This window comes from Zosterops lateralis (genome assembly GCF_965231275.1).
Source record: "Zosterops lateralis genome assembly, chromosome: 6".
NCBI lineage: Eukaryota > Metazoa > Chordata > Aves > Passeriformes > Zosteropidae > Zosterops > Zosterops lateralis.
This window is the reverse complement of record NC_139761.1, coordinates 30,872,985-30,897,733: the sequence shown is the minus strand read 5'-3', so window position 1 is coordinate 30,897,733 and position 24,749 is coordinate 30,872,985. Positions and strand designations below refer to the sequence as shown.

The 24,749-nt window shown below is 38.8% G+C and overlaps 1 protein-coding gene across 1 annotated transcript in view; it reads right to left on the bottom strand.

Moving 5' to 3' along the window:
• LOC310910146 (rho GTPase-activating protein 11A-like) overlaps window positions 1-24,749 on the bottom strand; it is a gene marked incomplete at its 5' end in the record, with an annotated part of 42,836 nt that overhangs the window by 6,045 nt on the left and 12,042 nt on the right. Inside the window, 6 exons of the mRNA XM_083862603.1 lie at window positions 186-239; window positions 4,920-5,032; window positions 7,962-8,111; window positions 21,932-22,164; window positions 23,163-23,231; window positions 24,496-24,584. Of these exons, the coding sequence (XP_083718729.1) occupies window positions 186-239; window positions 4,920-5,032; window positions 7,962-8,111; window positions 21,932-22,164; window positions 23,163-23,231; window positions 24,496-24,584 (708 nt within the window). The remainder of the gene's footprint in view (window positions 1-185; window positions 240-4,919; window positions 5,033-7,961; window positions 8,112-21,931; window positions 22,165-23,162; window positions 23,232-24,495; window positions 24,585-24,749) is intronic.

Below are 24,749 nucleotides of genomic sequence, written 5' to 3'. Positions count from 1 at the left end.
ATCTTGTACCCCATGTTCAGTCCTGAAGCTGGCTATAGTAGTTTATCACAGAGAGTCCCTGACTTCACGCATAATCTAAAATATAATATGAATGTATCAGATTATGTCTTCATTTTAACAACATGGTTTTAATTTTTATTAGATCCCTGGATTATATAAGGGCTATGAAATATTCCAATAGTTACCCTCTTTCTTCTTTTTGGACCACCATTGATTTTCTCGAAGAGTAAATTCTTGCTCTGGAAGGGAAAAAAAAACCAACACAGCCATCAAATCCATTACACTCTTCTATTAAAATACTACTTCTGCTATTAAATATTATCAAGTCTAGAGGAGTGTGCAGTTTTATGGGAGAAATAAACCACAAATAAGTATTAGTGTATTCCTACTAGTATTTGCAGTTCTTCCGGAGCAGTCACAGCCTTATCAACAATTTAAAAGCCTGTGATTTTCCACTGTTATCTCCCATGTTCAGGCAATAAGTGCTTCAAGTACGTGCTGTATAGTCTGGATGTTCCCCATCATGTGATGCATGGCATAAATACATAAATACTTTTTTCTTGTTTTTAAGGAAAGTCAGAAGGAAAAAGAAAAATAAGAATGTGAGGGAGAGGAAGCAGGAGTCCTGCCTCTGGTATATCTTTCTACACATTTGAGGTGACACAAGAACGGGAGCAAAAAATATTTGCTTTACAAGGGATTTTCTAATTCCTTTTAAAAACAGAAATAGGCGTCATTCCTACTGTTTTGTTGTCTTTGCTTATTCCCTTCCAGATATCAACACTTCCCAGTGAAAAATTCTGCTGAAAGGAGTTCAGCGCCAACTCTTCCTTTGTTTAAGTAGTGCCCTCAATAAAGTTTCTAAAAACCATTTGGTCTATAACATTTTTAATGGCAAACCTTTTAAAAACTGCCAGAAACATCTTGGCAGAAGAGAAAGTTATGATGATGAGAAAAGAAAAAAGAAAAAGAAAACCAACACAAAAAACCCCTTCTGACCATAGTTTACATAAGTGCATCCACATATTGTTGTATTTCTTATAAGTAGTGAATTCTAATAAAGTCTGGAATAACACACACATGTTCAACACATTTTGTTTCAATTCTGTGTTATGAAGAAAACCAAACCCAATCCCTAACCTGAAAATGGAAGGAGAGAAGAATTACATGTATAAAAGCAGAAGACTATATAAACAAGGCCATTAATTCTGCTATAAACAACTGACCTAACATTGATTATATAAATAGAAAGTGTAATTCTAGCACGAGACAAATTCACCAAACACTTCTAACTCTCTCTGCAGCCTTGATATGAGAAAAAACAAACATTTTCAAGTGTTACAATGAAATCTGCCAAAATTGTATGTTTCGTAATTCTTGTGTTCATTAAGCCTCAAATTCACAAGGCCTATCACTTGTCCAACCTCAGTTATTTTGTCTGAGTTGTTCAAAAGGGAACAGAGATGAAGTTGGCCAAGGGGGACATTCTTTGCTAGTCATTTATGTGAACTCACTTCAGGAAAACTTAAATTTAACATTTTAAAGAAACTCAAGGATGCCATGAATTATTCTCCTTAGGAAACAAAGCACCATCAATGCTTCTCTTAGTAAAGTATTTGACCTTATACTTTCATGAGTGGGAAAAGGGTGTTTCTGAAATAAAAAGAATTTCATGAACTACTGGAGCTGGCATTTCTTCTAGCAATTCCTCATTCTGAAGAATTCCTGACAATTGAACTGTTCCTGCTCAAGGAAACCGTATTTTGTTTAGTCTGTTTGAGAATGTTTTAAGACCCTAAGTACTACTGTAGCATTATGTGGAGTAGAAGGCAAATATGGTTGTGCAGCATGAGCTAAGAACATATTTGTATGATAATAGCAATGCTGAAAATATGTTCCACTGCGTAATGGCCTGACCTCATCAGCCACCAAAATCTACCCAGGAAGTGTCCATCCTTCACTGAGAGGTTGTAAAGAATGAAGGCATGGAGTTTCCTTCAGTTAAAGATACACCTCATGGAGAGACATGCTGCATGTGATTTGCTACATTTTCCTCACTCCTGGAGCTTCCTCTTGGCTACTTGGATTAGAGTACTACAGGTTGGAATTTTTGGGTGAAAAAAAATCAGAAGTAAAAATGCTTTCAACCAACAAAATATGTAAGAGGTTTTTAGATTTGATTCATAAATCATATATTGTAAATTATCTTTGTATAAGTCTTTCTGGATGCTGACAACACTTGTTCAAACCATCTAAAGAGCCAATTTGAAAGATGCAAGAAGGGCACACTCAAAAAGTACCTGTGTCCTCTAAGGAGAAGTCTGAACTGAGGAAAAAACCCTAAAATCTTAGAAACTATAGATACAAAACTCCAAAAGTTATTCATCCTACTATTTCTGCTGTCCTCTCTATGTTTTCCACATATGAGGAGAGGAGAGTATAAGCCATGGATCTCACTCTATAAACAGAGTCTGTTCCAGAGACTTCTCACAGGCCAGCATATTGATATATGGAGTTGTCCCAAAGACAGAAAAATTCTTCTCCTTTCTTCCCACTCCTAACCCAGCATATATTTATTATGATTAATATATTTGTACCTGCAGATGTATTAGCAGTATTTACACATAATATTTAGCATCTACATAACCCTACACTTTGCTGCACAAAATCAGCTTCTAAACTTGCTTGACCTTTATAAAGGATACTGCAGAGGTCCCACAGCTTTGCAAGCACGACTGACTGTGACCAAAACAAGCCAACCAACCAACCAATCTGTTTCTGTCCCAGTAGGACAAGCAGGTCCTTTTCTCTGACCTGCTAAGGCAATCTGGGTTTTTCTGTGGTTACACTAAGGAATGCACGTTGGCTCCTGGAAAGGACAAGTCACTGGGAGCTGTAACACTTTCTCCATCACACAGGTAGTAGGAAAAGGCTGGGGAGAAGCTCCTCCAAGAGCTGGGAGCACATGCCAGGCTCCATGGGTCCAGGAGACACTGGCTGCAAGGGCTGCAGCTGGTGATGACAGCCTAGTGCCCACTCAGCTTGCAAGAGCTGGTGGAAGCACAGTCTGTAAGCATACAGCCATCACAGCCCCTGGGCATGCAGTCCCAGCTCTTCAACAGGGAAAGCAGGAACAAACCATCTGTGGCAGGGGGAATTTTAGGTGCTGGGGGCAGCTGGAGGATGAGGATGCACACAGTTACCCACTGGGCAGCCCACAGCCAGCTGTGTTGGTTGTTTACAACTTAATGCAGACAACAGTGAGTACCCTAAGACATGATCTCTTCAGAGAGATGTGATTCAGCTCTGCTTTATAAGGTCTCAAACAGCTCATTTTTAGAGCGCTTACCTGATTTGCCCAGAGGATTAACAAACCCAGACACAGTAAGATACCACTGTATTTATCTTTTTACCATATGCAAGTAGGAGATGATTAGGGCTATTCTCCTGGATCTGGGCAGAACACTTGCTCATGCATATGAACAGCTGTTTCATCTCTAATTAAAAAGATCTGGAGTTGGTTAAGTTGCTAGATATGATTACTGTTTAGTACCTAAGAGTGTTTTAATCCATACATGAGCAGCTTTTTCCCCTGGATTAGTAGTGATGGATGGAGATACAGAAAAAGCCCAGGATTCGCTAATGATTTACTATCATTTATTAAGTATATATGTTGCTGATGACAACACAGTATACGTATTGCTTGATTCTGAAATATTGCTATAGGCCAAAGATTTATAAAAGTGCTTTTGTAGTATTCAGAATGGTATTATGAAAGTAAAGTACTCATGAATAGTAAGAAAACTAACAGTCTTATCTGGCATAAATAAGAAAGTTCACCATCTGGTATTTTTTAAATTAAAATGTTTGATGGTAATTACTTACAATGCAACAAGTTTCCAGAATTTGGATTTTTGGCATTATTCTCTCCAGAAATTTAGCACTTGCATAAGTAATTAAGACTATAAATCTTACACTGGTTTGATTATGAAGATGAATAATTGTCTCAAAATTACAGCAGCAGAAGAGACTGCCAAACATGTCCATTTATCGATATATGCTTAGAGAACACTGGTTTAGTGAAATCTTAAGTGAAGTGTTATAACAGTGTAAAATGAGATTTCATTATTTGCTCTACAAGCATAAATTATGATCATTGTTATTGTTTTCCTGGCGCCTGAAAATGGATTCGGGATTGGACATTTTAACTGATGTAATCCAAGATTAAGTGGCAGAGCTTTCTTTGGAGCCTCTAGTTTGCAGAAATAGTCTAGCTGCAGTTATTAAAGTCCTTGTATCCTCAGAGCAAGATTTTTGCCCTTAGTGTAACTCACTGTTTATTACATGTGATGTGTGAATTAGATTTTCGATAGAATACACCGCATAACCTGACTAGATGAAGCAGCAGCATCAAGTCCTCCAAAATCCTAAAGGGTGAGGAGGATTTCTTAAAGCAAGTTGTCTGATCCTAATTTTTTTTAAGATGTTTTAAGCTGCTGAACTCTGTCTATCTGTATTTTATTTCTATTTTTTATAGATGTAGCTGAACAGCAAATAGTCACTGAATCTGGATATTCTTTCAGATTAGGGCCATTTTATGTTTTGAAATCTTAAGATCTGCACTAATTTTGGCTACATGTTCACCGTAGTTTGAAATGTGTTTTTTTGCATTTATTGTCATGCTTTGGGACAGGTAATAGAACAAAGATTTCTGCTTTCTGTTTTTCTGGGGTGTTTATCAATCACAAGCACTATTTCTGGTTTTCAGGGCAAGTTCACCTTTTTTGAGAAGTTTCCCTTAGGGTGATAATTTTTCCAGCATTAAGGACAATATTGTCCTAATGGTTTCATAGTGTCCCACACAGCAGACAATGCCCAGTTTCACATGCAACAAAAATAGGCAAGAAGCATGTACTCACCCACTTGCCCCTGTTGGGATAGTCATGCTCTGGATCAAAAAGGTGTTGGTGCAGTTGGTACTCCCTGCTGAACTCTGCTGTGTCTGGGGTGTTTTCTAGACATCCATCCTCAACTGCAAAATAAAGCACTGAGTGTTTAGTAGCTTTGAAACACACAATATGTGCCACGTTAGTCAGCAAACTTCTTAAATGCAATAATGCAAATAAAAAAAAAAAATAACTATATGACTAGAAAATACCAGGGTTTTTTTTCTTTTGAAACAAATTTGTCAGAATGTATTTATTTTTTAAAAAACACAAATCCTCACAGCTTAATGAAAATTGAAGGAATTTATTTTCCAAGCTCTTTCCTTCCTTTGTTTTTCTTTTAATTATTGCACTTGATTTTACCTACAACTACATCCTGTTCTGATTCAGAAGGGATATTCTTTCTTTTTTAAATGTTCACAAGTAGTTTTAGAAATTGTTAATGCAGTACTTTTGAAGGTCATGGTAAAACAGAACTGTGAGCAGAGACAGAATTTCTTTCACTGAGTAGCTCTTCCTCAAGCTCCATTTCTGGTTTGCTACTTTGTTCAAACTGGCTGAAAATCATTTCTGCATTGTAAGATCTCATAAAATGCTATGTAGCAGAAGTTTTATGATGAAGACATTCAAGTTTTATGATGACGATTGGTAACTAATTTGATTGGTCCAGAAACCTCCTTGAACAAAAATGGATAGTTTTGTAGACAGTGTCACATCAAGACAGTATCCTTTTCAAAATCAACTTTCATGTTTTTACCAAAATAAGTCATCTTTAGCTTAAATAAAGTTTCAGCAACTTAAGGCCAGAGTAGCTTTTTGGAAGAGTCTGCCCCTGGAGCTCCCACTGCTTTGCCAGCATGGGGAGCTTGCAGTCCAAGCTCCTCTCAGACACAGCCAAAGACATCCTACCAGCCAGGGCATGATGCTGGGCATTCACATAGCTGCATCTGCCAGAGCAGAGCACACACCTGTGGACTTTCCCTTCTGTCCTTGTGTGTCATCATGTAAAAAGATCTGCAGATGGATCATCTTTTTCCCTCAGATGTGGGAAACAGTAATGACTTGACTTAAAACTGAGTTAATTCAATGACCTGAGGATGTTATTCTGAGTTCAACAGACCCAGCTTTCTCTTTTCTTGCTGGGATTGGGAAAAAATAAAACTGCCAAGAGAAAACAAGGGAAAACTCTTTATACTGGCTAACTAACTCAGAAACTATTAAAACACTTAGAGATCATTTCAGTCTCATCAGGGACAAGGTTACATCAAGAGAGAAACAGATGATAACAGAAGTGTAGTAGAACTCAGAGCATCTGTCTCTTCTGGTAGAAAGTACAAAGGGCAGTTGGACACATGGGTGTCCTCTATGACTGCTAATCCAAAAGTCTTCAACTCAAGTGCTCCAGGCTTATGTATTCCTGCTGTGGAATGTGCATATGCAGACAGTGACTGGAAAAATTGTTTTCCATTAAGCAAATCCACAGACCTGATTGAGGAAGGCCTCTGGTAATTTGTATGCATAATACAGTCACCACTTGAATTTCCATTTAAGACTCTGAAAAACATTTTACTCTAATCCCAGCAGATACTATCTTCACTCACAGCATACCTATGACAGAGCCATTTATCTGAGCAGGCAGCACTTCCCTGCAAATTCTCCCTGAGTTCAAATCTGACTGTATTATCCTAGCTAACAACTTTTATTTCACCTAAGAAAGAAAAATTGAAAGGATTTTCAAAAGCATTTCCCTGGATGCCATGTTTTCAATTTATTTATCTAATCTTGAACAGAAGCCTAATGGGCAAGAAGCTAGAAAGTCCATGTGTGTGCTTGTGTGTGTGAGAAAATCTAAACCCATCATTTGCAACTTGTCAGGCAGCAGCTATAGTGAACAAATTGGAAGATGAGGTATTTTTTTCAGAAGATATGAAGGCATCATCATCAAATGGGCTGTAATAGAAAACAGGAAGGGAGGACTATGTGAAATTTTGTCAAATTTTTAAATGAAATGAAAAAACACTTCACAAAACTTTTCATAACATTTTTTTTGATGAATTCTAAGCTAGTTAGAATATTTTTAAATAAGAATACAGACAACTGTTCCACATTATTCAAATAACATAAAAGAAAACTGAACAGAAATCATTTTGAAAGGATCTCTTAGCTCACAAATAAAAAATGAGAGAAAAATAGAATGCTCATTCCCAGTTCCAGTTCCCAAGGCAACCAATGGGTGTTTTACTACTGCTTGCAGTACTGGAAGTCATTCCTTGGCTCAAATAACAGGAGAGAGATCCATTCTCCCAGGGTATGTGTGTATCAGGACACACAGGGGTCAGTACCTGTGTGGTTGCAGGCTGAGGGACACCACACCCTGTGTGTCCTCTGGCTCTCTGAGCTGTGCTGCCCCTCTGCCTGGGCCAGCCTGCCTGCACTGCCTTGGGGTACAGCCATGTGCTTCTCCATTTCTTGGCACAGATGCACCCTCAGTGAGCTATAAAGACCCATGGACTGAAGCCAAGGTATCTTAAATATTGACTCATGGTCTGGGTTGGAGATCAGGGCAGACAGTTTCATTCCTCTTGGCACAATGAAAGTCTCTAAAATAAGGGTAAATCTCATCTGTGCAGAATAACTTTTTTCAGGGGCCATCTTAAAAATAAATTCCCTCGGGAACAGGATGCTCTCATAAATCTATCTTCTACTCTGAGGTCAAGATGATTTCTTCCATGTGACCTTCTCCAGCATCATACAGCAATACAGGAGGTGCACATAGTAATAAAATTTAAAAGAAAAGGAAAAAAAAAAAAAAAAAAAAAAAAAAAAAAAAAAAAAAAAAAAAAAAAAAAAGAAGAAGAAGAAAAGCTCATCTGAAACACACCACCACCTAATTTCTCAACAGTTCTCTCTCCTGGGGCAGAGAATAAAAAATGTCCTAATTTCTGATCATGGCTTGTACAGTGCTGAAAGATATGTACAGTGAAGACAGAGGTACAAAGGCTACAGCTGAATTACCTGTTTTTCCAATAGGGCAGGGATTTGGAGGGTCAGGATATCCTTGATCTTCACTGAAATCCTTTGGTACATTATCTCCTGTCAGCTCAGCCACGATGTTTGGGATATTGCCGTAAGGACCCAAGTGCTGGAGACCCTCATGGGCACCACCTAGCAAAGACAACTTATGCACAGTCTTTTTACAAGATTAAAAGTGTAAGTACTTTAGCTGGTGCAAGTAATCTGGACTTCAATTTAAAATATAAACTCTCTTTATATATATATATATATATATATATATAAATATATATAATTGTTTTAGAGACAAATCCAATCAAGCATCATCTCTTTTAGAAACAATAACATGCAACCTAAATCCAGTAACTTAGATAATTAAAAATGAAACTAGGAAACAAAATTGGCCACATATTATTAAGTCTTATGCTTGTTTTTTCCTTAACTGTGAAAGTTTTAGGCAAGAAAATGCAAAGAAAAAGAAATAATGAAACTTGATACATTTAAAGCCAATTATCTTCAGTCACTGGTACAGTTACTGTTCATTATAGCAACTAACAATAGACGATATGGCAAGACAGTCCCATGGCAGGAAGACAATGTTAGGGACATTGTAAAAAAGAAATACTACCTGCACAGCCTAGAAATACATTAATAAATTAAGTCCTAAGGGAGCTTAAGATATTAAGGCCTCTGGGGACCCAGGGTATTCTAGCAAATTTGGTTGTGTAAACCTAGAAAAATTATTTTTAAATTAAACCAATTCTTTAATGTAAATTTGCATTTTCTGTTGTAATGATGAAAAGAGGTGAAGAGTCCCTGTTGCTGACGGGAATTGTTGTTCACACATATCTCCACAGCAGTCAACACGTTACAAAGCATCCCAGTCAGTGACTTCACACCTTTCCATACACGACTGCCTTTTCCCTGTGGGACCAGAGCACCATCACTGCAGGGTTACAGCAGCAGAGTGCAGCATGTTTTATAACTCAGAGGATACAATGATGGGCCTGCTGTGCTTGGCCAACTGCACCCAAAAGTGGTGTGCTGTGCCTGCCTCCCACACACCTCAGCTGCCTCTGACAACTAGGGTCTTCCATTGAAGATTTGGGAACCAACCTCAGGCCACTCTCTCTCTCTCTATGCCTCTCTACAAATAATTATCTGTCCCAGATCCTTTCTGCATGCCTTACTGGCCAAATGCATCCACAGGCTAAACCCCAGCTGCTTGTGGAGTTTTTAAAATACTATTGTACACTATTCTTTTGAATTTCAGACAAATAAAAAGTTTCAAGCATGTTCTTTTTCCCTGACAAAGACAGTCACCACACACACTGCAGCAATGGAGATGGTTGTGTGACAGCAAAGCAGTATTTTTTTAAACCCTATATAATGAGGGATAACAACATACAGTCAACATATAAATTCTACTAACAATGACTTGAGAGAAAAAGGAATTTGAACAATTGGAAAATATGAGTTAAAGAGTGAACGCAGACACAACTGCTTGGGTAAATAGAAAAATCACCATATTATCACCAAGTAGTCTTATTTTAAATTTATATGTTTTTCACAGATCCGGGAGACATGAATCAGGCCTCTGAACATGAAAGTTACTCCAAAAGAATCATTCAAATACTCCTGTCCCAAATTACAAATAAACATTACCAGCCTAAATCATCTTTTATACAGCCAAACACTGTAAGCTAACATCATTTGCAAAAATTGCTAACAGAAGGCACTCGAATACAAAATTCAAATATTGTGTTCATTTCTACATTTAGAAGTGGCAGTTGAGGCAAATTTTGCAAATTAATTTTGCAAACGATCATTTGGATGTTGGCATTATAGTACCAGAAGCAAATTAGCTTATAAGCACATCTATTTCCATTTTATTTACACAATGGACTAAAATCTAATCAATGTGCTAATTTTCCCCCTCAAGTACAAGTCTCTTATTCTGTAATGCAGTGTTTCAGAAAAGTTTTACAGATACATAACAAACATAAAACTAGCCCTGTAAAAAAAATTGCATCTCTGTTATATGGGGGTTTTGCTTGTAGCTGACCATGAGACCTGGTACTAAAACCAGAACAGAACTAACACTCATTCTGAACTTTTATTATAGGTTTAGTCCACACCCACACAAAGATGACACTCGTAACACAATAATATTATGGTGATGAGGTTAAAAAAAAAGTATAACATACACCTAATCTAATGTAATTTAATATAATGTCTAATATATAGCATAAAATACTTCTTTTGTCCTGAGTTCCTTCACATGAAGATTGATTACATATATGTACTTAAAAGCATCAGGTTATGATTCTGCCGTAAACTACGGAACCACATAATCAATACATGTTTGAATATCTTGTATACAATGTGGTCCACTATGGGACAATCCATCAGATAGAAGCCTATCTGTGCTTGCATGTGGTGCAGACCTCTTGGCACCAAAGCTCCATCCATAAAGAAAACAGAGGTACTTAGCAGGCTCCAGTGTGCTATATATACATGTAAGTTTAAACCAACTGCCAAGAATTCCCCTGACTGACTACAAACCAATCTTTTTATATTAATATAAAGGATTGTTTCCTTTAGGTATAAATGTCCAGAATCATTGAGGGCTTTTCCTTTCTTTCCAACAGAGCTGCAGACAATAGCACCTGCAGTGGTGCCATAATTTAGCACACTTGAGTGATTTAATAGCATCAGCAAAGCTCATTCCTTATAAACTCTGATAAACAGTGCACTCAGCAAAGACTACAATAATAAAAATGAAATGCTATGAATATACGAAGTTGGGGTATTATGTACTGTAACTCTCATTAGTTGCATTTGTTTTGGTATTATAACATTACTGATTTAAAGAAACATTAGGATTGTGCTACACTGCAACTACCAAGTCAAAATATTGGGATACAAACATATCATATTGGGACACAAACATACACAGCTACAAAAGTAGCAGAAAAGCAGTTTTCTTTCAGAGCCTGAAAGAAAAAGACAAGGCAACTAAATATCAAGAAATTTTTCACAATTTCCTATCCAAATGAATCATGAGACACATAATTGTTAAATTATTTGAACCTGGACTATCAAAACTCCAGAGTAGTACAGACTTTCTTTCACCCTTGTGCTGAGAAAGGATGAGCTAGATAAATCTATGGGTTTTCCCATATCTCCTTACTTATATGAGCAGGCTTTTCTGTGCCACATACTAGCAAAGACAAATCAAAACAATCAGCTCCCTATCACATGCAGGATTTCTGTGAGCATTTATTATTAGGTATTTCACATTCCTACAGGATAAACTAGAGGTTTAGCTCTCTTGGGCTAAGATCAGCATTGTTCTAAGTAAGCTTTGAATTTCATTGAAAATATATGCATATATGTAGTCATCTAACACTAGTCTTGAAATATTGCAGGGTGGAAAACAAAAAAAGAACAATGCCTCTCACCATTATTATAATTCTGGAGAAGTATTTTATCAGCTGATTTCAGTTAGAGATCCTTGGAATGATTAAAAGTTTAAAGTGCATACATTGCAGATCTTTTCTTTGTAAGAGCAATACTGTCTGTATGGGTTTCCCATCCATACAGGCAACACAACCACTCCATTCTTGGAGGACAAAAAAAAAGGAAAAGAAACATAAAGAGCAAGTAATTTCTTGCAGGTATTGAATATTTCCCTGATTAAACATGTCCAATGGAAATGCTGTTAATCCACTGATGTTTTAGCTGCCGTTATCCATCTATTGGTAGTGTAAAGCACAGAGCACAGTGGGAACAAATCTGTGGAGAGCAATCCTCCACATCAAATACAAACAGGCAGTGCTGTCCCTCAGAAGTCAGCTTAAGAAAGTCAATGAGAATGGATTTTCAAAAGTGAAAAATTATTGCAGAACATTTAAAGAGAAACAAGAGGACAGATTTGCCTTTCAGTCTCATTGAAACCATATCCCATGTCACAGTGAAGATAGAATTACCTCAATTACAAATTCACAAAAGAGGTAGTCTGGCCAATCTTAGCATGAAGATACAAAATAGGAAGGATCATGAGTATGTGTTGTGAGTAAATAAATCCCAAATCCCAAGTTAAAGCCCTTCACTTAGCGAGTCATACTCCGTGCCTCAGAGTGTCCAAGCGCCTCACAGATTCACAGGGGAATCTTCTCCCTGAGCAAAAATCACATCTCTTATCTTGACCTGTACCAACTCCAAGCAAACACGAGCTGCAAGGGAAGCCTGGTATAGCTTGTCCCATTTGCTCAAGGCTCCTGAGGGAGCAAATACATATTAATCAGAGATGTAATACCATACTTCCTACTTTGCAAAATCTTTTGTTAACCTGGACTATTTGTTCTTATCTTCCAGATTGTTTACAGTGTCTCCTCAACAAATCAGAAATACATCTTTTTCCTTTCACAATGTCAGCTTCCCATACTATCCTGCACTTTCATGCTCAGTCATCTTGTCGTATCTACATTTGTTTTGTCATTGTCTCATTCAAAAGGAACGTCTCCCCAATCAAAGGCAGATTTGATAGAATGCTTCCCAGTGCTCTTATGTGTTAAACTGGGACACCATCCACTACTTACTTTTTCTTTTCTTTTATTATCTGCAGGACCACCCATCATGTAAACTCTCAAAAAATCCTGAATGCAGAAAATGCATTTACATTTTCCTTACCCTTTCTAGCACTTCTAAAGGCTTTACTGCCTCATTGCTGTAATTATAATTCTGCTAGCTTCATCCTAGAGAGTCCTATCCTGCTTACTGAAGTTGATTAAGCACAGGAAGTTGTGGGAAATGGATCTGTAGTGAATTCTTAAAGCCTGACAGAAGGCTCACATAGTCTTGTGCATCTGTATGCAAACCTTGAGATAAAGTATGCTGACTTGGAAAGGCCATGGAACAGGACAGACATTGTTGAGAGAGAAATTGAGCTAGAAACAAGTTTCAAATTATGACCTTGCAAATAAACCAGAAATTTTGGAGACATAGAATTATCAAAGATGTATTGTAGCAAGACTCACATGGGGTATTTTAACAGATGACTGGCTTAAGCATTAGCAGCATTATGTGGCAAAAGCTGATAGCCAAAAAACACTTATAATATATTGTAATTAAGAAACAGTTTGGCTTCTGATTGTGATGGCGTGAATTGTAACATCTGTACCGTCTCACCCTTCACATGAGACTGAAAATCAAGTAAAAGGCCTTAAAGCGCCTCTCATGAGCCCTGTTTCTGGGTCAGAAAAAAGGTTTTTCCAACAAACTGGTGCCCCGGTGTGTGGCAGATAACTCAGCTAATTTGTCAGCTTGTCAGAATGCCCTGAAGTAATTTTTTTGTGAACTACCACTAAAAGTCAGAAAAATCCTCTTTCTGACAGAAGTGAGAAGAACAGAAAAAATTATGAATTATCACATTTTGTCTATTCCACATTTTGTCTATTTTGTCTATTCTAGAAGCTGCTAAATAAGAGAACAGAAAAGGAGAAAAAACATAGGAGAACAAAGAATGGAAAAATGCAAACCTAGCCAACTTCCTTAACCATTCAAGAGCATGCCTCAAGAAACACAAAAGCACTACAGCTATACATGCTCAGGCATCCCAGATTCCAGAGTCAGCTTGTCTTCTCCTTAATAACACAAAGTTTCTTAAAACTATAAAGACTAATTTTCTATTTTTCTGCAGAGGGACAATTTTTGCTAAAGCCTTAAGCACACAAATCGCACAATTACTGACCTTGCTTTCAGCAAATAATTCAGTTTTATCCAATATTTTAATTACAAACAGTACAAATATTTAAGATATGAAAGGCTCTTACTGTAAAATGGTTAGGACCAAAGTAATGCCCATGCCTCCACAATAAATTTATAACAGTAGCTTATATGTCATTATTATTCAAATTGTATACACGATAAAAAAATCCACCAGCCCACTTGCTGACAAAGCAAAAAAAAAAGCAAACTCTTACGCCTGCCTTATTTGAACAGTTCTCTAATGGAGTATATTAACTTGTCCTTCAGCTGAGCAGTGGCTTTTGCACTTCACCATGTGCATTAGCTGACCCATTTTACACACACAGAGCATTATGCAGCACACAGCCATGGGCCCCTCTGCCACCCTGCCTTGCAGCCACCACACACCAGCAGAGTGAAAAAAAAAAAAAAAAATCAACAAAGCGAGAAAATGGCACCCTCCTGTCACTGTCACAGCACAACCTCACTACTGACCACCACACGTGCAGCACTTGGTTCTGGGAAACAGGGCAAGGAAAGGAAAACAGTGACCTCCTTTATCCCATGAGGGATGAGACACTATTTCAATCCTATAAATGTAAATGTGCCAATGGAAGACTGGAACGCTCTATTCACTGGCACTTTATTCACTTGACATCAGCTGCATGAGAAGTCCAAATGCTCCATCATGTCAACACATTCAGAAAAAAATACTCCTTTCACTCCGGTAATGTGAAGCCTGGATGCACCAGAAACATCCAGAATATCCACGTTTTGTCTGTATTGCTCCACTGAACTTCAGAAAATTTTCATGTTCATTTCCGTGTTCATATTCATTCAATTCCATTTCCCATGCAGATGGCTCATGGAGTCCCAGCTGATTCTCCAGCACATTTAAAACCTTCCCATGCCTGTCTGACACCTGCTATAAGGCAGATTTCCCAACTGCCCCCAACGAGTTCCTTGCGAGCATTCCCAGTGTGGAGTTGGAAGGCTCCAGCCTCTGTCCTGGTGAGCCAGCATGACCTCAGAACTTCAAAAGCAGCAGCCCTGCCATGCCACACCACCCCAGTCAACATGAGGCTTCTTTTGCACTTGGATAAAAGCACTGGCACACAACAAAGATGCAACAGAGTGGGGAGATGAAGAGGCCTGGCAGGTAAGGCCAGGCCCAGTGCTGCTCTCTGGTGCTGCAAAGGGACTCAGATCAGCTAACCTGAGGTACTAAAGCATCCCAAGGGGAAGAACCAGCTTCTTCAGCTGACAACATCCTTCTTCTCATTCATCCCTGCAGCTGAGAGCACTGCGGAGTGCATGCACCATGGCAAGCACAGAGAGAAAAGCTCTGGAAACCTTTGGAGAGTGCCAGACATCCTATCCCCTGGCACAACAACAAAATCAAGATGAGTAAGAGTCTCTTCTTTCTAGATTCTTCTAGTTTCTCTAGATTTCTAAAATATCTCTTCATAGAACTGAGTAAGCTTAAAAGTATTTTCTTACTGCAAGTTAATTTAAAATTTAGGTGGGGACATGGGAAATGCAGCTGATTTTGAGAACAAATGGAGGTATAAATCCTAGCATGCTCACAGAATCCCAGATTATGCTGAGTTGGAAGGGACACACAGGGATGGTTGAGTCTGACTCCTCGCTCTGCATGGGACACCCCAAGAGTCATACCATGTGCCTGAGGGCATTGTCCAGAAGCCTCTTGAGCTCTGTGACCACAACCCTGTTCCAGTGCCCAATCACCCTCTGGGTGAAGAACCTTTCCCTAATATCCAACATCCAACCTCTTGGCAACCTCAGGCCATTCCCCTGGGCCCTGTCACTGCTCACCACAAGGGAAAATCAGTGCTGGCCCCTCCTCTTCACCTTATGAGGAATTTGTAACTGCAATGAGGTCTCCCCTCAGTCTCCTGAGAGACAAGCATGGAAAAAAATCTTTGAAAACAAGAGTTCATCGTAGTTTGGCCAATCTTTACTCATAGATTTTCTAAAATACTTTGGGACCATATTGCAATGGTAGATGGAATTTTACAGATTCATGTTAAATTTCTCTATACCTTTTGCCAACATTAGAAAACAGTTACTCTAAAGCATCACACAATACAGAAGTTATTATATTCCCTTTTCTCTTCAGGTTTCTTACCTCTCCTTCTGGATTTTTCCTTTTACTAACATGTACAAAAAATAATTGTGACTACAAATTCCATTCTAATTGATTAATTATCTTTAGGAACCTGACAATCTACTTAATTCAAAATCCCTACAGACCTGCCATTTTTCTTTCCCAAAAGCTGCTTGAGATGGGACTCTTTCTCCTTTGGTGGCATCTTTTAAAGATGACTTTATGAATAGCAGCACTAGTCTGTACAACATAACAGAGGTTTGTAGGAGGTTTTATGAGTTGGAGACACTTTATCTTCTTGGTTCCTCAGCAGAGGTATGTGACGCCTGCACACTCCTGCAATCACAAGAGGAGGATGTTTCAAGAGAAGATTTCAAAGTCTCAAATCTAAATAGGTTCTTCAGTCAGATCCACTTGAAAATGACAGAGATCTGGAGAGAAACAGGATTAATACTCATTTCTTCTTGTGTTTTCTATTGACTTCTCTGACAAGCACACTGGATTTCAGAATTTCCCCTGTATGTTCTCAGCCACACTGAGAACACAGGAGTAGCAGCTGCACCCCTTCTGCAGCTCTGGGGCATCAAAGAAGGGCACTTCCCAAAGTTCAGTTATGGCACAGCTCATAGTGGTAACACCTGCTGCCTTTGCTGGATCCTGCCCGTGCTCCTCAAGAGGGAAAGATGTGAAACACATTGAGGGAACCTGGTATGACCTCCAGGCAGCAGCACAAACACCAGCTTGGCTTTCTTATTATTCACTGCTGGTCACGGCTTATCAATTCATATGGAATCGAGGATATTATAGGCCAAATTTTCAAAGATTTTTCCTTAATAAAAATAAAATCACACCACCTCATCATTTTCCTGTTTGTGGAGTTAGAGGTATAAACATTTTATGTGCAGTTTCTTCACAGACCTGTGCCATATCACTCAGATAAAGAAAATCCACTGCAAGCCACTGCTGTCATTAGCTTTTAAATTCAGAAATTAGCATTCTAAGGCACCTCTCTGATGACATGCATCACTGCCTGATACTCAAATTCTGGTTATACTTAACACTACAATTTGTTGAATGAAATGCAAAGAAAATAGGTATTTTTTGTCAAATCTATACAAATCTAGGTATTTGCATATTTTTGTATAAAAAGCATGTAGGTTTGCCAACTTTCATTTCCATCTTAAAAATGTGAGATGTCCATATTAAATTTTAAAATTATGTTTTCTGGGCTATTAAGATAATTTGGGGGGAAAAAAAAGCAACAAAAAAACCAAACCCAAAAACCACCAAAAACAAACAAACAAAAAAAAAAAACCCAAATCAAAAACCACCACAACAAAGAAATCAGGCTCCCTGGCTGTGTGAGGTCTGCCCCAGCTCAGCCCCACGCAGCCAGCCCTGCACTCCAGCACTGTTCCCCGAGGATGCTGGCACAGATTGGCACAGAGCACCCAAACTGGAGCAGAGAGGGTGCAGCTGTCACACTGCTGTGTTTGCTGACCCCCAAATATCCTACGGTTATTACCTGCAGTCACCCAAGGAAGTCCAAATACATGGAGGACATGTTAGCCTGAAAGTGAATGAGTGCAAAGGTCATTTCTGCACTGGTTTCACTGAGGGAGTTCATCAGCAAAAGTTTTTGCAGCTTTCTAATATGAAGATTTTACTGTTCTTGTAGGAAACAAGTACCTGTCTTGCAGGACAGACAGCCAAGTAATACACTTATTTACTAAGAAAACCTTTACTTTTCTTATTAGTAAAATGTAAATAAAATAGATACTATTACATGCATGAGTAATCTGCATAATTTTATGGGCAGTAGGTTTGATGTAGAGTTATATTTGTACAGAGTCCATGCTGACAAGCCATTGTTAGTAGACATATTTGCATAATGTTTCAGACTCTCTTGAATTTTATCATCTCAATGTGACAAACAGTAACTACACTTTTCTAAAACAATAAATGTACTTACTTCCTTTCAAAATAATTGAATAAACCCCAGCCTGTTTCTAGTAGTCATGAGGAGTCTCTGCAGGAGAACCAAAAGACTCCCTAAGAGTCATTGTATTTTTAAAATTCTTATACCTACAAACAATCACAGTTTAAGAGACATCATTTAATGTTGTCACTGAGGCTGACAGCATTATGCCTCTTCTGCACACTGAAGACTTCACTCTGGGCTCTCCTGCCTGCACCTTTACTGATAATCATTTTGTTTGAAGTAGTTTTAAGAAATAAAAGCAACTAAATCAAACAAAACCAAACAAACCACATGAGACTGTCTGTTGTACTGAATTTATGGTGGGCGATGATATTTGCAAAATGAAAATGGGACTTCACATTTCCAATTATTAAGTTAAGTGCTATAAGCTGCTCAAGATGAGCTACTGGTGCCCCCGTGTGTTTAAGTGAGATTTTTGCTGTTGTCCTATGCAGGGCATGATAGGCCCTAAATTCACATAATATGCTCATTCCCTTCCACTCCTCAAGAAAAGGAAAACAACTGAAAACTAAACAATAACAAACAAAACCCCCTTCTTAAATATTGGCACAAAACTGTAAGCATGCAAGGAAAGAAAAAAAAGTGTGGTCTCTTACTTCATAAATGCCCTGCCAGGCAGAAAAAATTAACTTCTATGTTTTTTGGAATGTTGAGTGCATTTTTTTAATCTTATTCTTTTGTTCTCTTTTAACATAAATGCAGCCCCCTTCTTATCTGTAGAAAGCTTTAATCTAGCCCGGTAAGGTTTGCATAATATTTGTTCAGTTTGATAAGCTGAACAGTAAGTACAGAAACACAGCTACTCACTAAAAATTCCTATTTTGCTTTTCTGTGTTTTACAATCTTTTTATAGATGCTGCTAAGTGATTCCAATATAGCTTTCTGGTAAGATGAATTAACAAGGAGAGTGAATATTATTAGAGAAATTAGACTACCTAATATGAGTTTATTACTTTTTGGAATTGGGGAATGTACAGAAAGAGAAATCTATTAAGTGGCCAGCAAAAACCAGCTGCTCCCAAGACATCCCTTTCAGGTACTAAAAACATTTTCACTTGACCCTCCTCGTGCAGGATCTGTTTGGCTCCTGCCATGCACTATCTGCTGGCTGCAGTACACGAGCAGAGGGAATCAGCCAGCAAATTCCCATTTCTGGGACATATTTATCCTATTCCATTTAATTCCAGCAGAGCCCTAGCAAAAGAATAGAGCTCACATTGCCTCTGCACCTCCCTGAACTTCAAAATGATCTCCTGGTACATTAAACTTTCTATCAGGCATTTTCTAGACACTACTCCTATTTAAGCAGCCTGACCTGAAGTAACAGCAAATTGACAAATGCAAAGTTAAGGAGATTAAAAAAAAAAAAAAAAAAAAAAACAAAAAAAAAAAAAAAAAAAAAACACACCACGCACCATATGTTTATAGATTTCAACACTAAAAAAGGCAGAAATTTCTTTCAATTACAAGCTGTAATTTTTTTTAATCCATCAACAAGAAAACTATCTGATCACTTCAAAAAGAGAGCACATGCTACTAAATGTATTTTCTGAAAAGTGTCCCTTTTTTTAGTTTTCTTTGGTATAGAGTATGTTTGTGACAGAACTTTCTACATACCCAATTTTACTGTCCATTACTTTCAGGCAAAATATCCCAGTGAAGACAGTAGAGTAGCTCAGATGAGTAGTTGGTGAATTACCACTTTGCCATAATGGTATTTATGATGAAAACCCTGTTTTACTCTGACACATTCTAATAATTAAAAATCTCTTTCTTTCCTTCCCCCTTAGTCTTCCTTTCTATTATCATAGAGATTTTTTTAAGCACTTGCACACAGAATTATTAGCCAGTGATAACAGTGTGAATATGTTAAGGGAAGTCCATAGGTGAATTCTTCAGAATGTGAAACCTTGTACTGACATTATTTAAAAACATATGGACTTACTTTTTCAGAATGAAATGCAAGTTTTAATGGATTAGCTATCCTGTAAATGATGGTCTATATTTTAAAATAGACTCATGGTGACAATTCACTGAACTATATGTACTTTAAAAAAAAAAGCAGTATGAGAAAATATTTTGTTCAATGATGTGAGACCACATTAACCTTGAAACTGCAAACAACACTTTCTTAGGTTGAAGTTTCTAATCAGATACTTTTAGACATACCTACCTATAGATAGATACACATGGCCACAAGAAACCAAAGAAAGAGTAAGTGATTGCTATGTGAAAAACTCACCACAGAATACTCTGTAAAAAGCAACATCTGATACAAATGTTTTGCTTGCCTATTTCTACACTGACTGACAGCGTTCACTCCACAACACGGTTTTGCTTTTGCAGAAACTTCTCAATAGGCTGTTAATATCCATGGTAGGCTTGGGGGAAAAAAGTGGGTCATTCTCATTTGAACAAGAGGGGAAAGTTAAATATTATAAATCAACTGGATTTATCACATTTCAGTTTTACTCTGTTACATACACAGATGGATTTTTTAATTTAAAAAAAAAAAAAAAAAAAAGGAGAAAGAAAAAAAATTTTGTCCAAGCTGATGTTTGTGGAAGACTGTACAGATGACTGGAAAACTAGCATTACTTCAATCTCACAAACACTAAAAACTTCTGATACTTACACAAAGAGATGCATAATCTGATTTTGCTAGTGATGTAATTAGAAAGTAACATCAAACAGCTGAGATTAAATATTTGCCAGAGATTCAGGGTTGCTTATATTTTCTAAGGTTTGTCTTTTTAAAAAAATGTCTAAGGAAAAGAGGAAAATGGAGAGTAAAATTACTCACTTCTACCATGTGTCCCAATTCTTCTATGTATGAACATTCATAAAGGAGAAAAGGGTACAGACCAAATAATGCTCTTTAAACTTAGTCTCTGTTATTTAAGTTTACAGAAGAGCATGTGTCCATCAAAGTTTCTTTGGAAAATACATAAACTTAGGTCTGCAATTATCTGGTAGAAATGCCTATTCAGCTTTAATCCTCTCCTCAGCCTCCATTAAAGCAATTCTGTCTGTTCGGTTAGGACAGTCTGTAGATCTGAGTGAGGATAAAGTAGAGGACACAGACTTAGGAACTGTGGAGTCTTACTGCACTTAAAGTGTCAGATTGATTTCATTCTGAGAGGAAGGTTGGAGAGTTCTGCCCTGTTTTGATGTTCACACATAAGTAACAATATTTGGAGTTTCGTACCTTCACCTCTTGTTGTCATGCCAAAACAAAAGCTGGTTTGTTCAGTTAAAATAGCAACACACCAAAACATTATCCCAATATCCTAACATTTGAACCAAATATTTCAAATTATTTACATAGCTATAAAAGACTGACTCCAAGGAACACTTACACATTGTGAGATCAGAGGTTCTGGCCAAAAAAAAAAAATGAAGTTGGGCCCAGAGCATTCATCCCTGCAACATCCATTTAATTCCAGCAGAGCCCTAGCAAAGGAATAGAGCTCACATTGCCTCTGCACCTCCCTGAACTTCACAATGATTTCCTGGTACATTAAACTTTCTATCAGGCATTTTCTAGACACACTACTCCTATTTAAGCAGCCTGACCTGTAACAGCACGTCAAAACAGGTTTTGACATGCTACTTGTGGACATAAGGAGAGGAGCACCCCCAGTGTAAGGTTTATCTCTTTATCTCACATGGCACCACAAACATTTGACCTCCTCTGGTTTGCAACTGTTTCTAAAAATCCATGGAACTTGGGTTCTATAGATACTTGTTTCATGTGAAATATATATATATTTATACATAATATTCAGGAATAATTTAGCAAACCCATTGTTCTGAAGCACTAGACATCAGACAATGCTGAGACAACACAACTTTTTCTGCAAAGCCTGTACGTTACAAAACCTCACTACTTCTACCCAAAACATTACATTAAGGAAGGTGGAAGATGGATGGTGATTTTAAAACAAAGATGAAGCAACAACATGGTGAAGAAGTCTATGATTCTGATTCCTGAGTCTTTAAGCTCAGGATATTCTTTCTGCATGTATAAACAAAACATTAATTAATAGCAAAGCATAGTATTAATCATAACTCAAAGTAGGAATTAGCTACCTTCAATGCTCTGTGGACCAACAAGATTGGTAGCCTGGTGTGCCGGATATTCCACCCGGGGTCTGGCAATGCCCAATTGCTCCATAACCCCATGGAGGAGCCTCTGAATATCTGCTTCAGTAACCCTGTCAGGTGTCCTAGGGCTGTGGCTAAAAGCTGAAGCCAATCCAAATGCCAGCAGAAATATCATGTTGCAAAGCAAGGTAGTTATCATAGTGGCAGCCACCTTCATCCTGTCAAAAAGAAAGGAATTATAAATTATAGTGGGGGGGAAAAAGTCCTCTTGGAAACACATATTAGAAGTATCATCTGATCCCACTATTGGGCTTTACAGTTTAGCACCACAGGTTCCAGGGGCAGCTGGAAGTCAAGCCAGCTGGAAACAGGGTGGGGGGAGCCAGGGAAGGAATAAGGAGGACAAATTCTTCTCTTCTAAAAGAAATATTAAGCAGCAAACCGCAGAAATCAATTTGCTGATTTGCATTTTCCCATAACATTAATTAACAGTCACTGCAAAACAAAATGAATCCACTTTTTCATTTGAGGAGAACACGTCACCCACTACACCACCCGCCCCTCCATGTTCATTACACTATTTATAAAGCTCTGGTCTAGAAGCCAAGAGCTCTTCATCCAGGAACTGTGTTTTCCAGGCTGTGCTCCTGCGTTGCCTGAAAAATCAATAACAGACTGCCGAACAGCCTAGATATATTTTGTTTGCAGCTTAAGACAAAAGGTTTCCGACCTCAAAGGCACCGTGTTTCCCACGGTTTCGTTTGTTTCCTTGAATCCCTTTCACTAAATGGCTGCACAGTGTAGTTTCATTAGGAGAAAACCCCCCAAAGCAAACAACAAAAAAACCCAAAACACAACAAGCGAGTATCATTTACTGTCCTCTGATGGGCTAAATTTTAATCAAAATGCTTGTTTTCTTAAACCTCCTTTCCCCCTCACAGCGGAGAATAATTAAAATCCATCACTTCCAGTCCCCTGGATAAACAAAACCCCTCCGGTTCCCCTTAAAACACGCACAGCTGCCCGATTTCTCCACGCCAGACGTTTAAAGATGCTCCGATGCTCCAGCCACCGGCGCAAGGCAGCTGGAAGCGTCTTTGAGGCAAAAATGGCTGAACCCCCAATGGTGGGAACAGTCCCCGCTCCGCCTGTGCGCGGCTCCCCCCCCGCCCCGCGCTCCTCCCGCTCCATCTGCAGCCCCGTTCCGAGGGAAAACCTCTGCTCGTCACGGGCCTTCCCGGTGCCCTCCGCCGCTCCCTGGGACAGCCGGGCCCCGCTCCCTTCCCTTCCCCCGGGCAGCAGCAGCAGCCGCACGGAGCGCCCCGCTCACCTCCGCTCCCGGCGCGGCTCCGCGGGGGCGGCTCCGCATCCTCCGCCGCATCCTCCGTGCGCAGCCGCGCCTCGCCCCGCTACCCACCGGCCGGGCACAAAGCTCGGGGTGAGGAGGGACATTATAAACCTCCCCTTTTCACTTAACAGTCTAAAAATAAAACTGAAGGGTTTTGATGCAGTAACGGTGACAGAAATGATATTGCGTATTAGTGGGAGAGTATCCATCTTCCTGCTGTGATTCCTGGCTCTAGAATAATATGATCAATGGTTTACTTATGGGATGATAGTGTCACCTAACTGCAGGTTTACAGGGTAGCAACGCGGCAACCATCTCCAAGGATTTGCAGGTAAATGGCAGCTCCAGATTAGGCAAATCTAGACACATCATCCAGAGCAGAGGTTACCAAGAATTTAACTACAAAAGTATCTTGCTAAATGAAGTGTGTCATCTAACACAGCACTTGGCAAAACGGTGGCGTCTAAAGGTTATTCTATGTATCACACCTTCACTGCTACTGACAGGAATGCATCACACCCCAGTTTAGTATAGCTATCCACAGAAAAACTCTGAGATTATACCCCAGGAACCACAACAGTCCCATGAACTACACTTGCACATGTAGACTATTCTCTTTTTGCTGGCCTCTTGTACATTATGAAACCTGTAACTTGCAGGATTAAGCAATAGGAACTTCTACTTGGCATCCACTGTGTCTTTCTGCAAAACATAACTTTATATAATGTCCAGACTGTTCTGCAAAAATCTCTAAAAACAGAATCCAAACGTTAACTTTTTTTTTTTTCTGCTACAGGTTTCTTTATCAGGGCCCTACCAAATTCCCCCTAAGAATCTAAGTTTAGATGTTTAAAGATTAGCTTTCATGGATGATCAAAAGTAGCTTACTGCTCCACACAGGACACATGGTTAGTATCTACCAAATATTTCAAATGCTGATGCAGCTTTGACTATCTCAATCTTAGTCTTCTAAACAAAAATCAGTGTGACATTTCACTATTACTATTCACTATTACAGAGTCAGACCTCATTTTCTTCCTGCCTTTATCTCCTTCTGTCCTATTTCCAGCTGCTCCCTCCTTGCATGAGCCATGACAGCTGGAAGGTGTTTTGCAGGTCTGTCCTTATCCTCAGTGAGACAATAAGCACCAAGAGATGGTGCTCTGGTGCCTGCTCAGCCTATTGAGGGATCTGCCAGCACCAGCTAAAGGCAGCCGGTGGGAGCAGCTTCCTCTTTGGATTGTGGTGAACTGCGATATCCTTTACTTCATGAAACTGAAGCTTCCCACTCTTAACCACAACACCAAGCAATCTGGTTAAGATCTGCTCATGGCTGGCTCCCTGCTATTAGATTTTACAGTAATGTAGTAAGAGGGAGGCAGAGGTTCCCACAGACCAACCAATTCAACTTGCAAGTTGGTGGACACATGGGGACAGAGACAGGGAGCAGAAAAG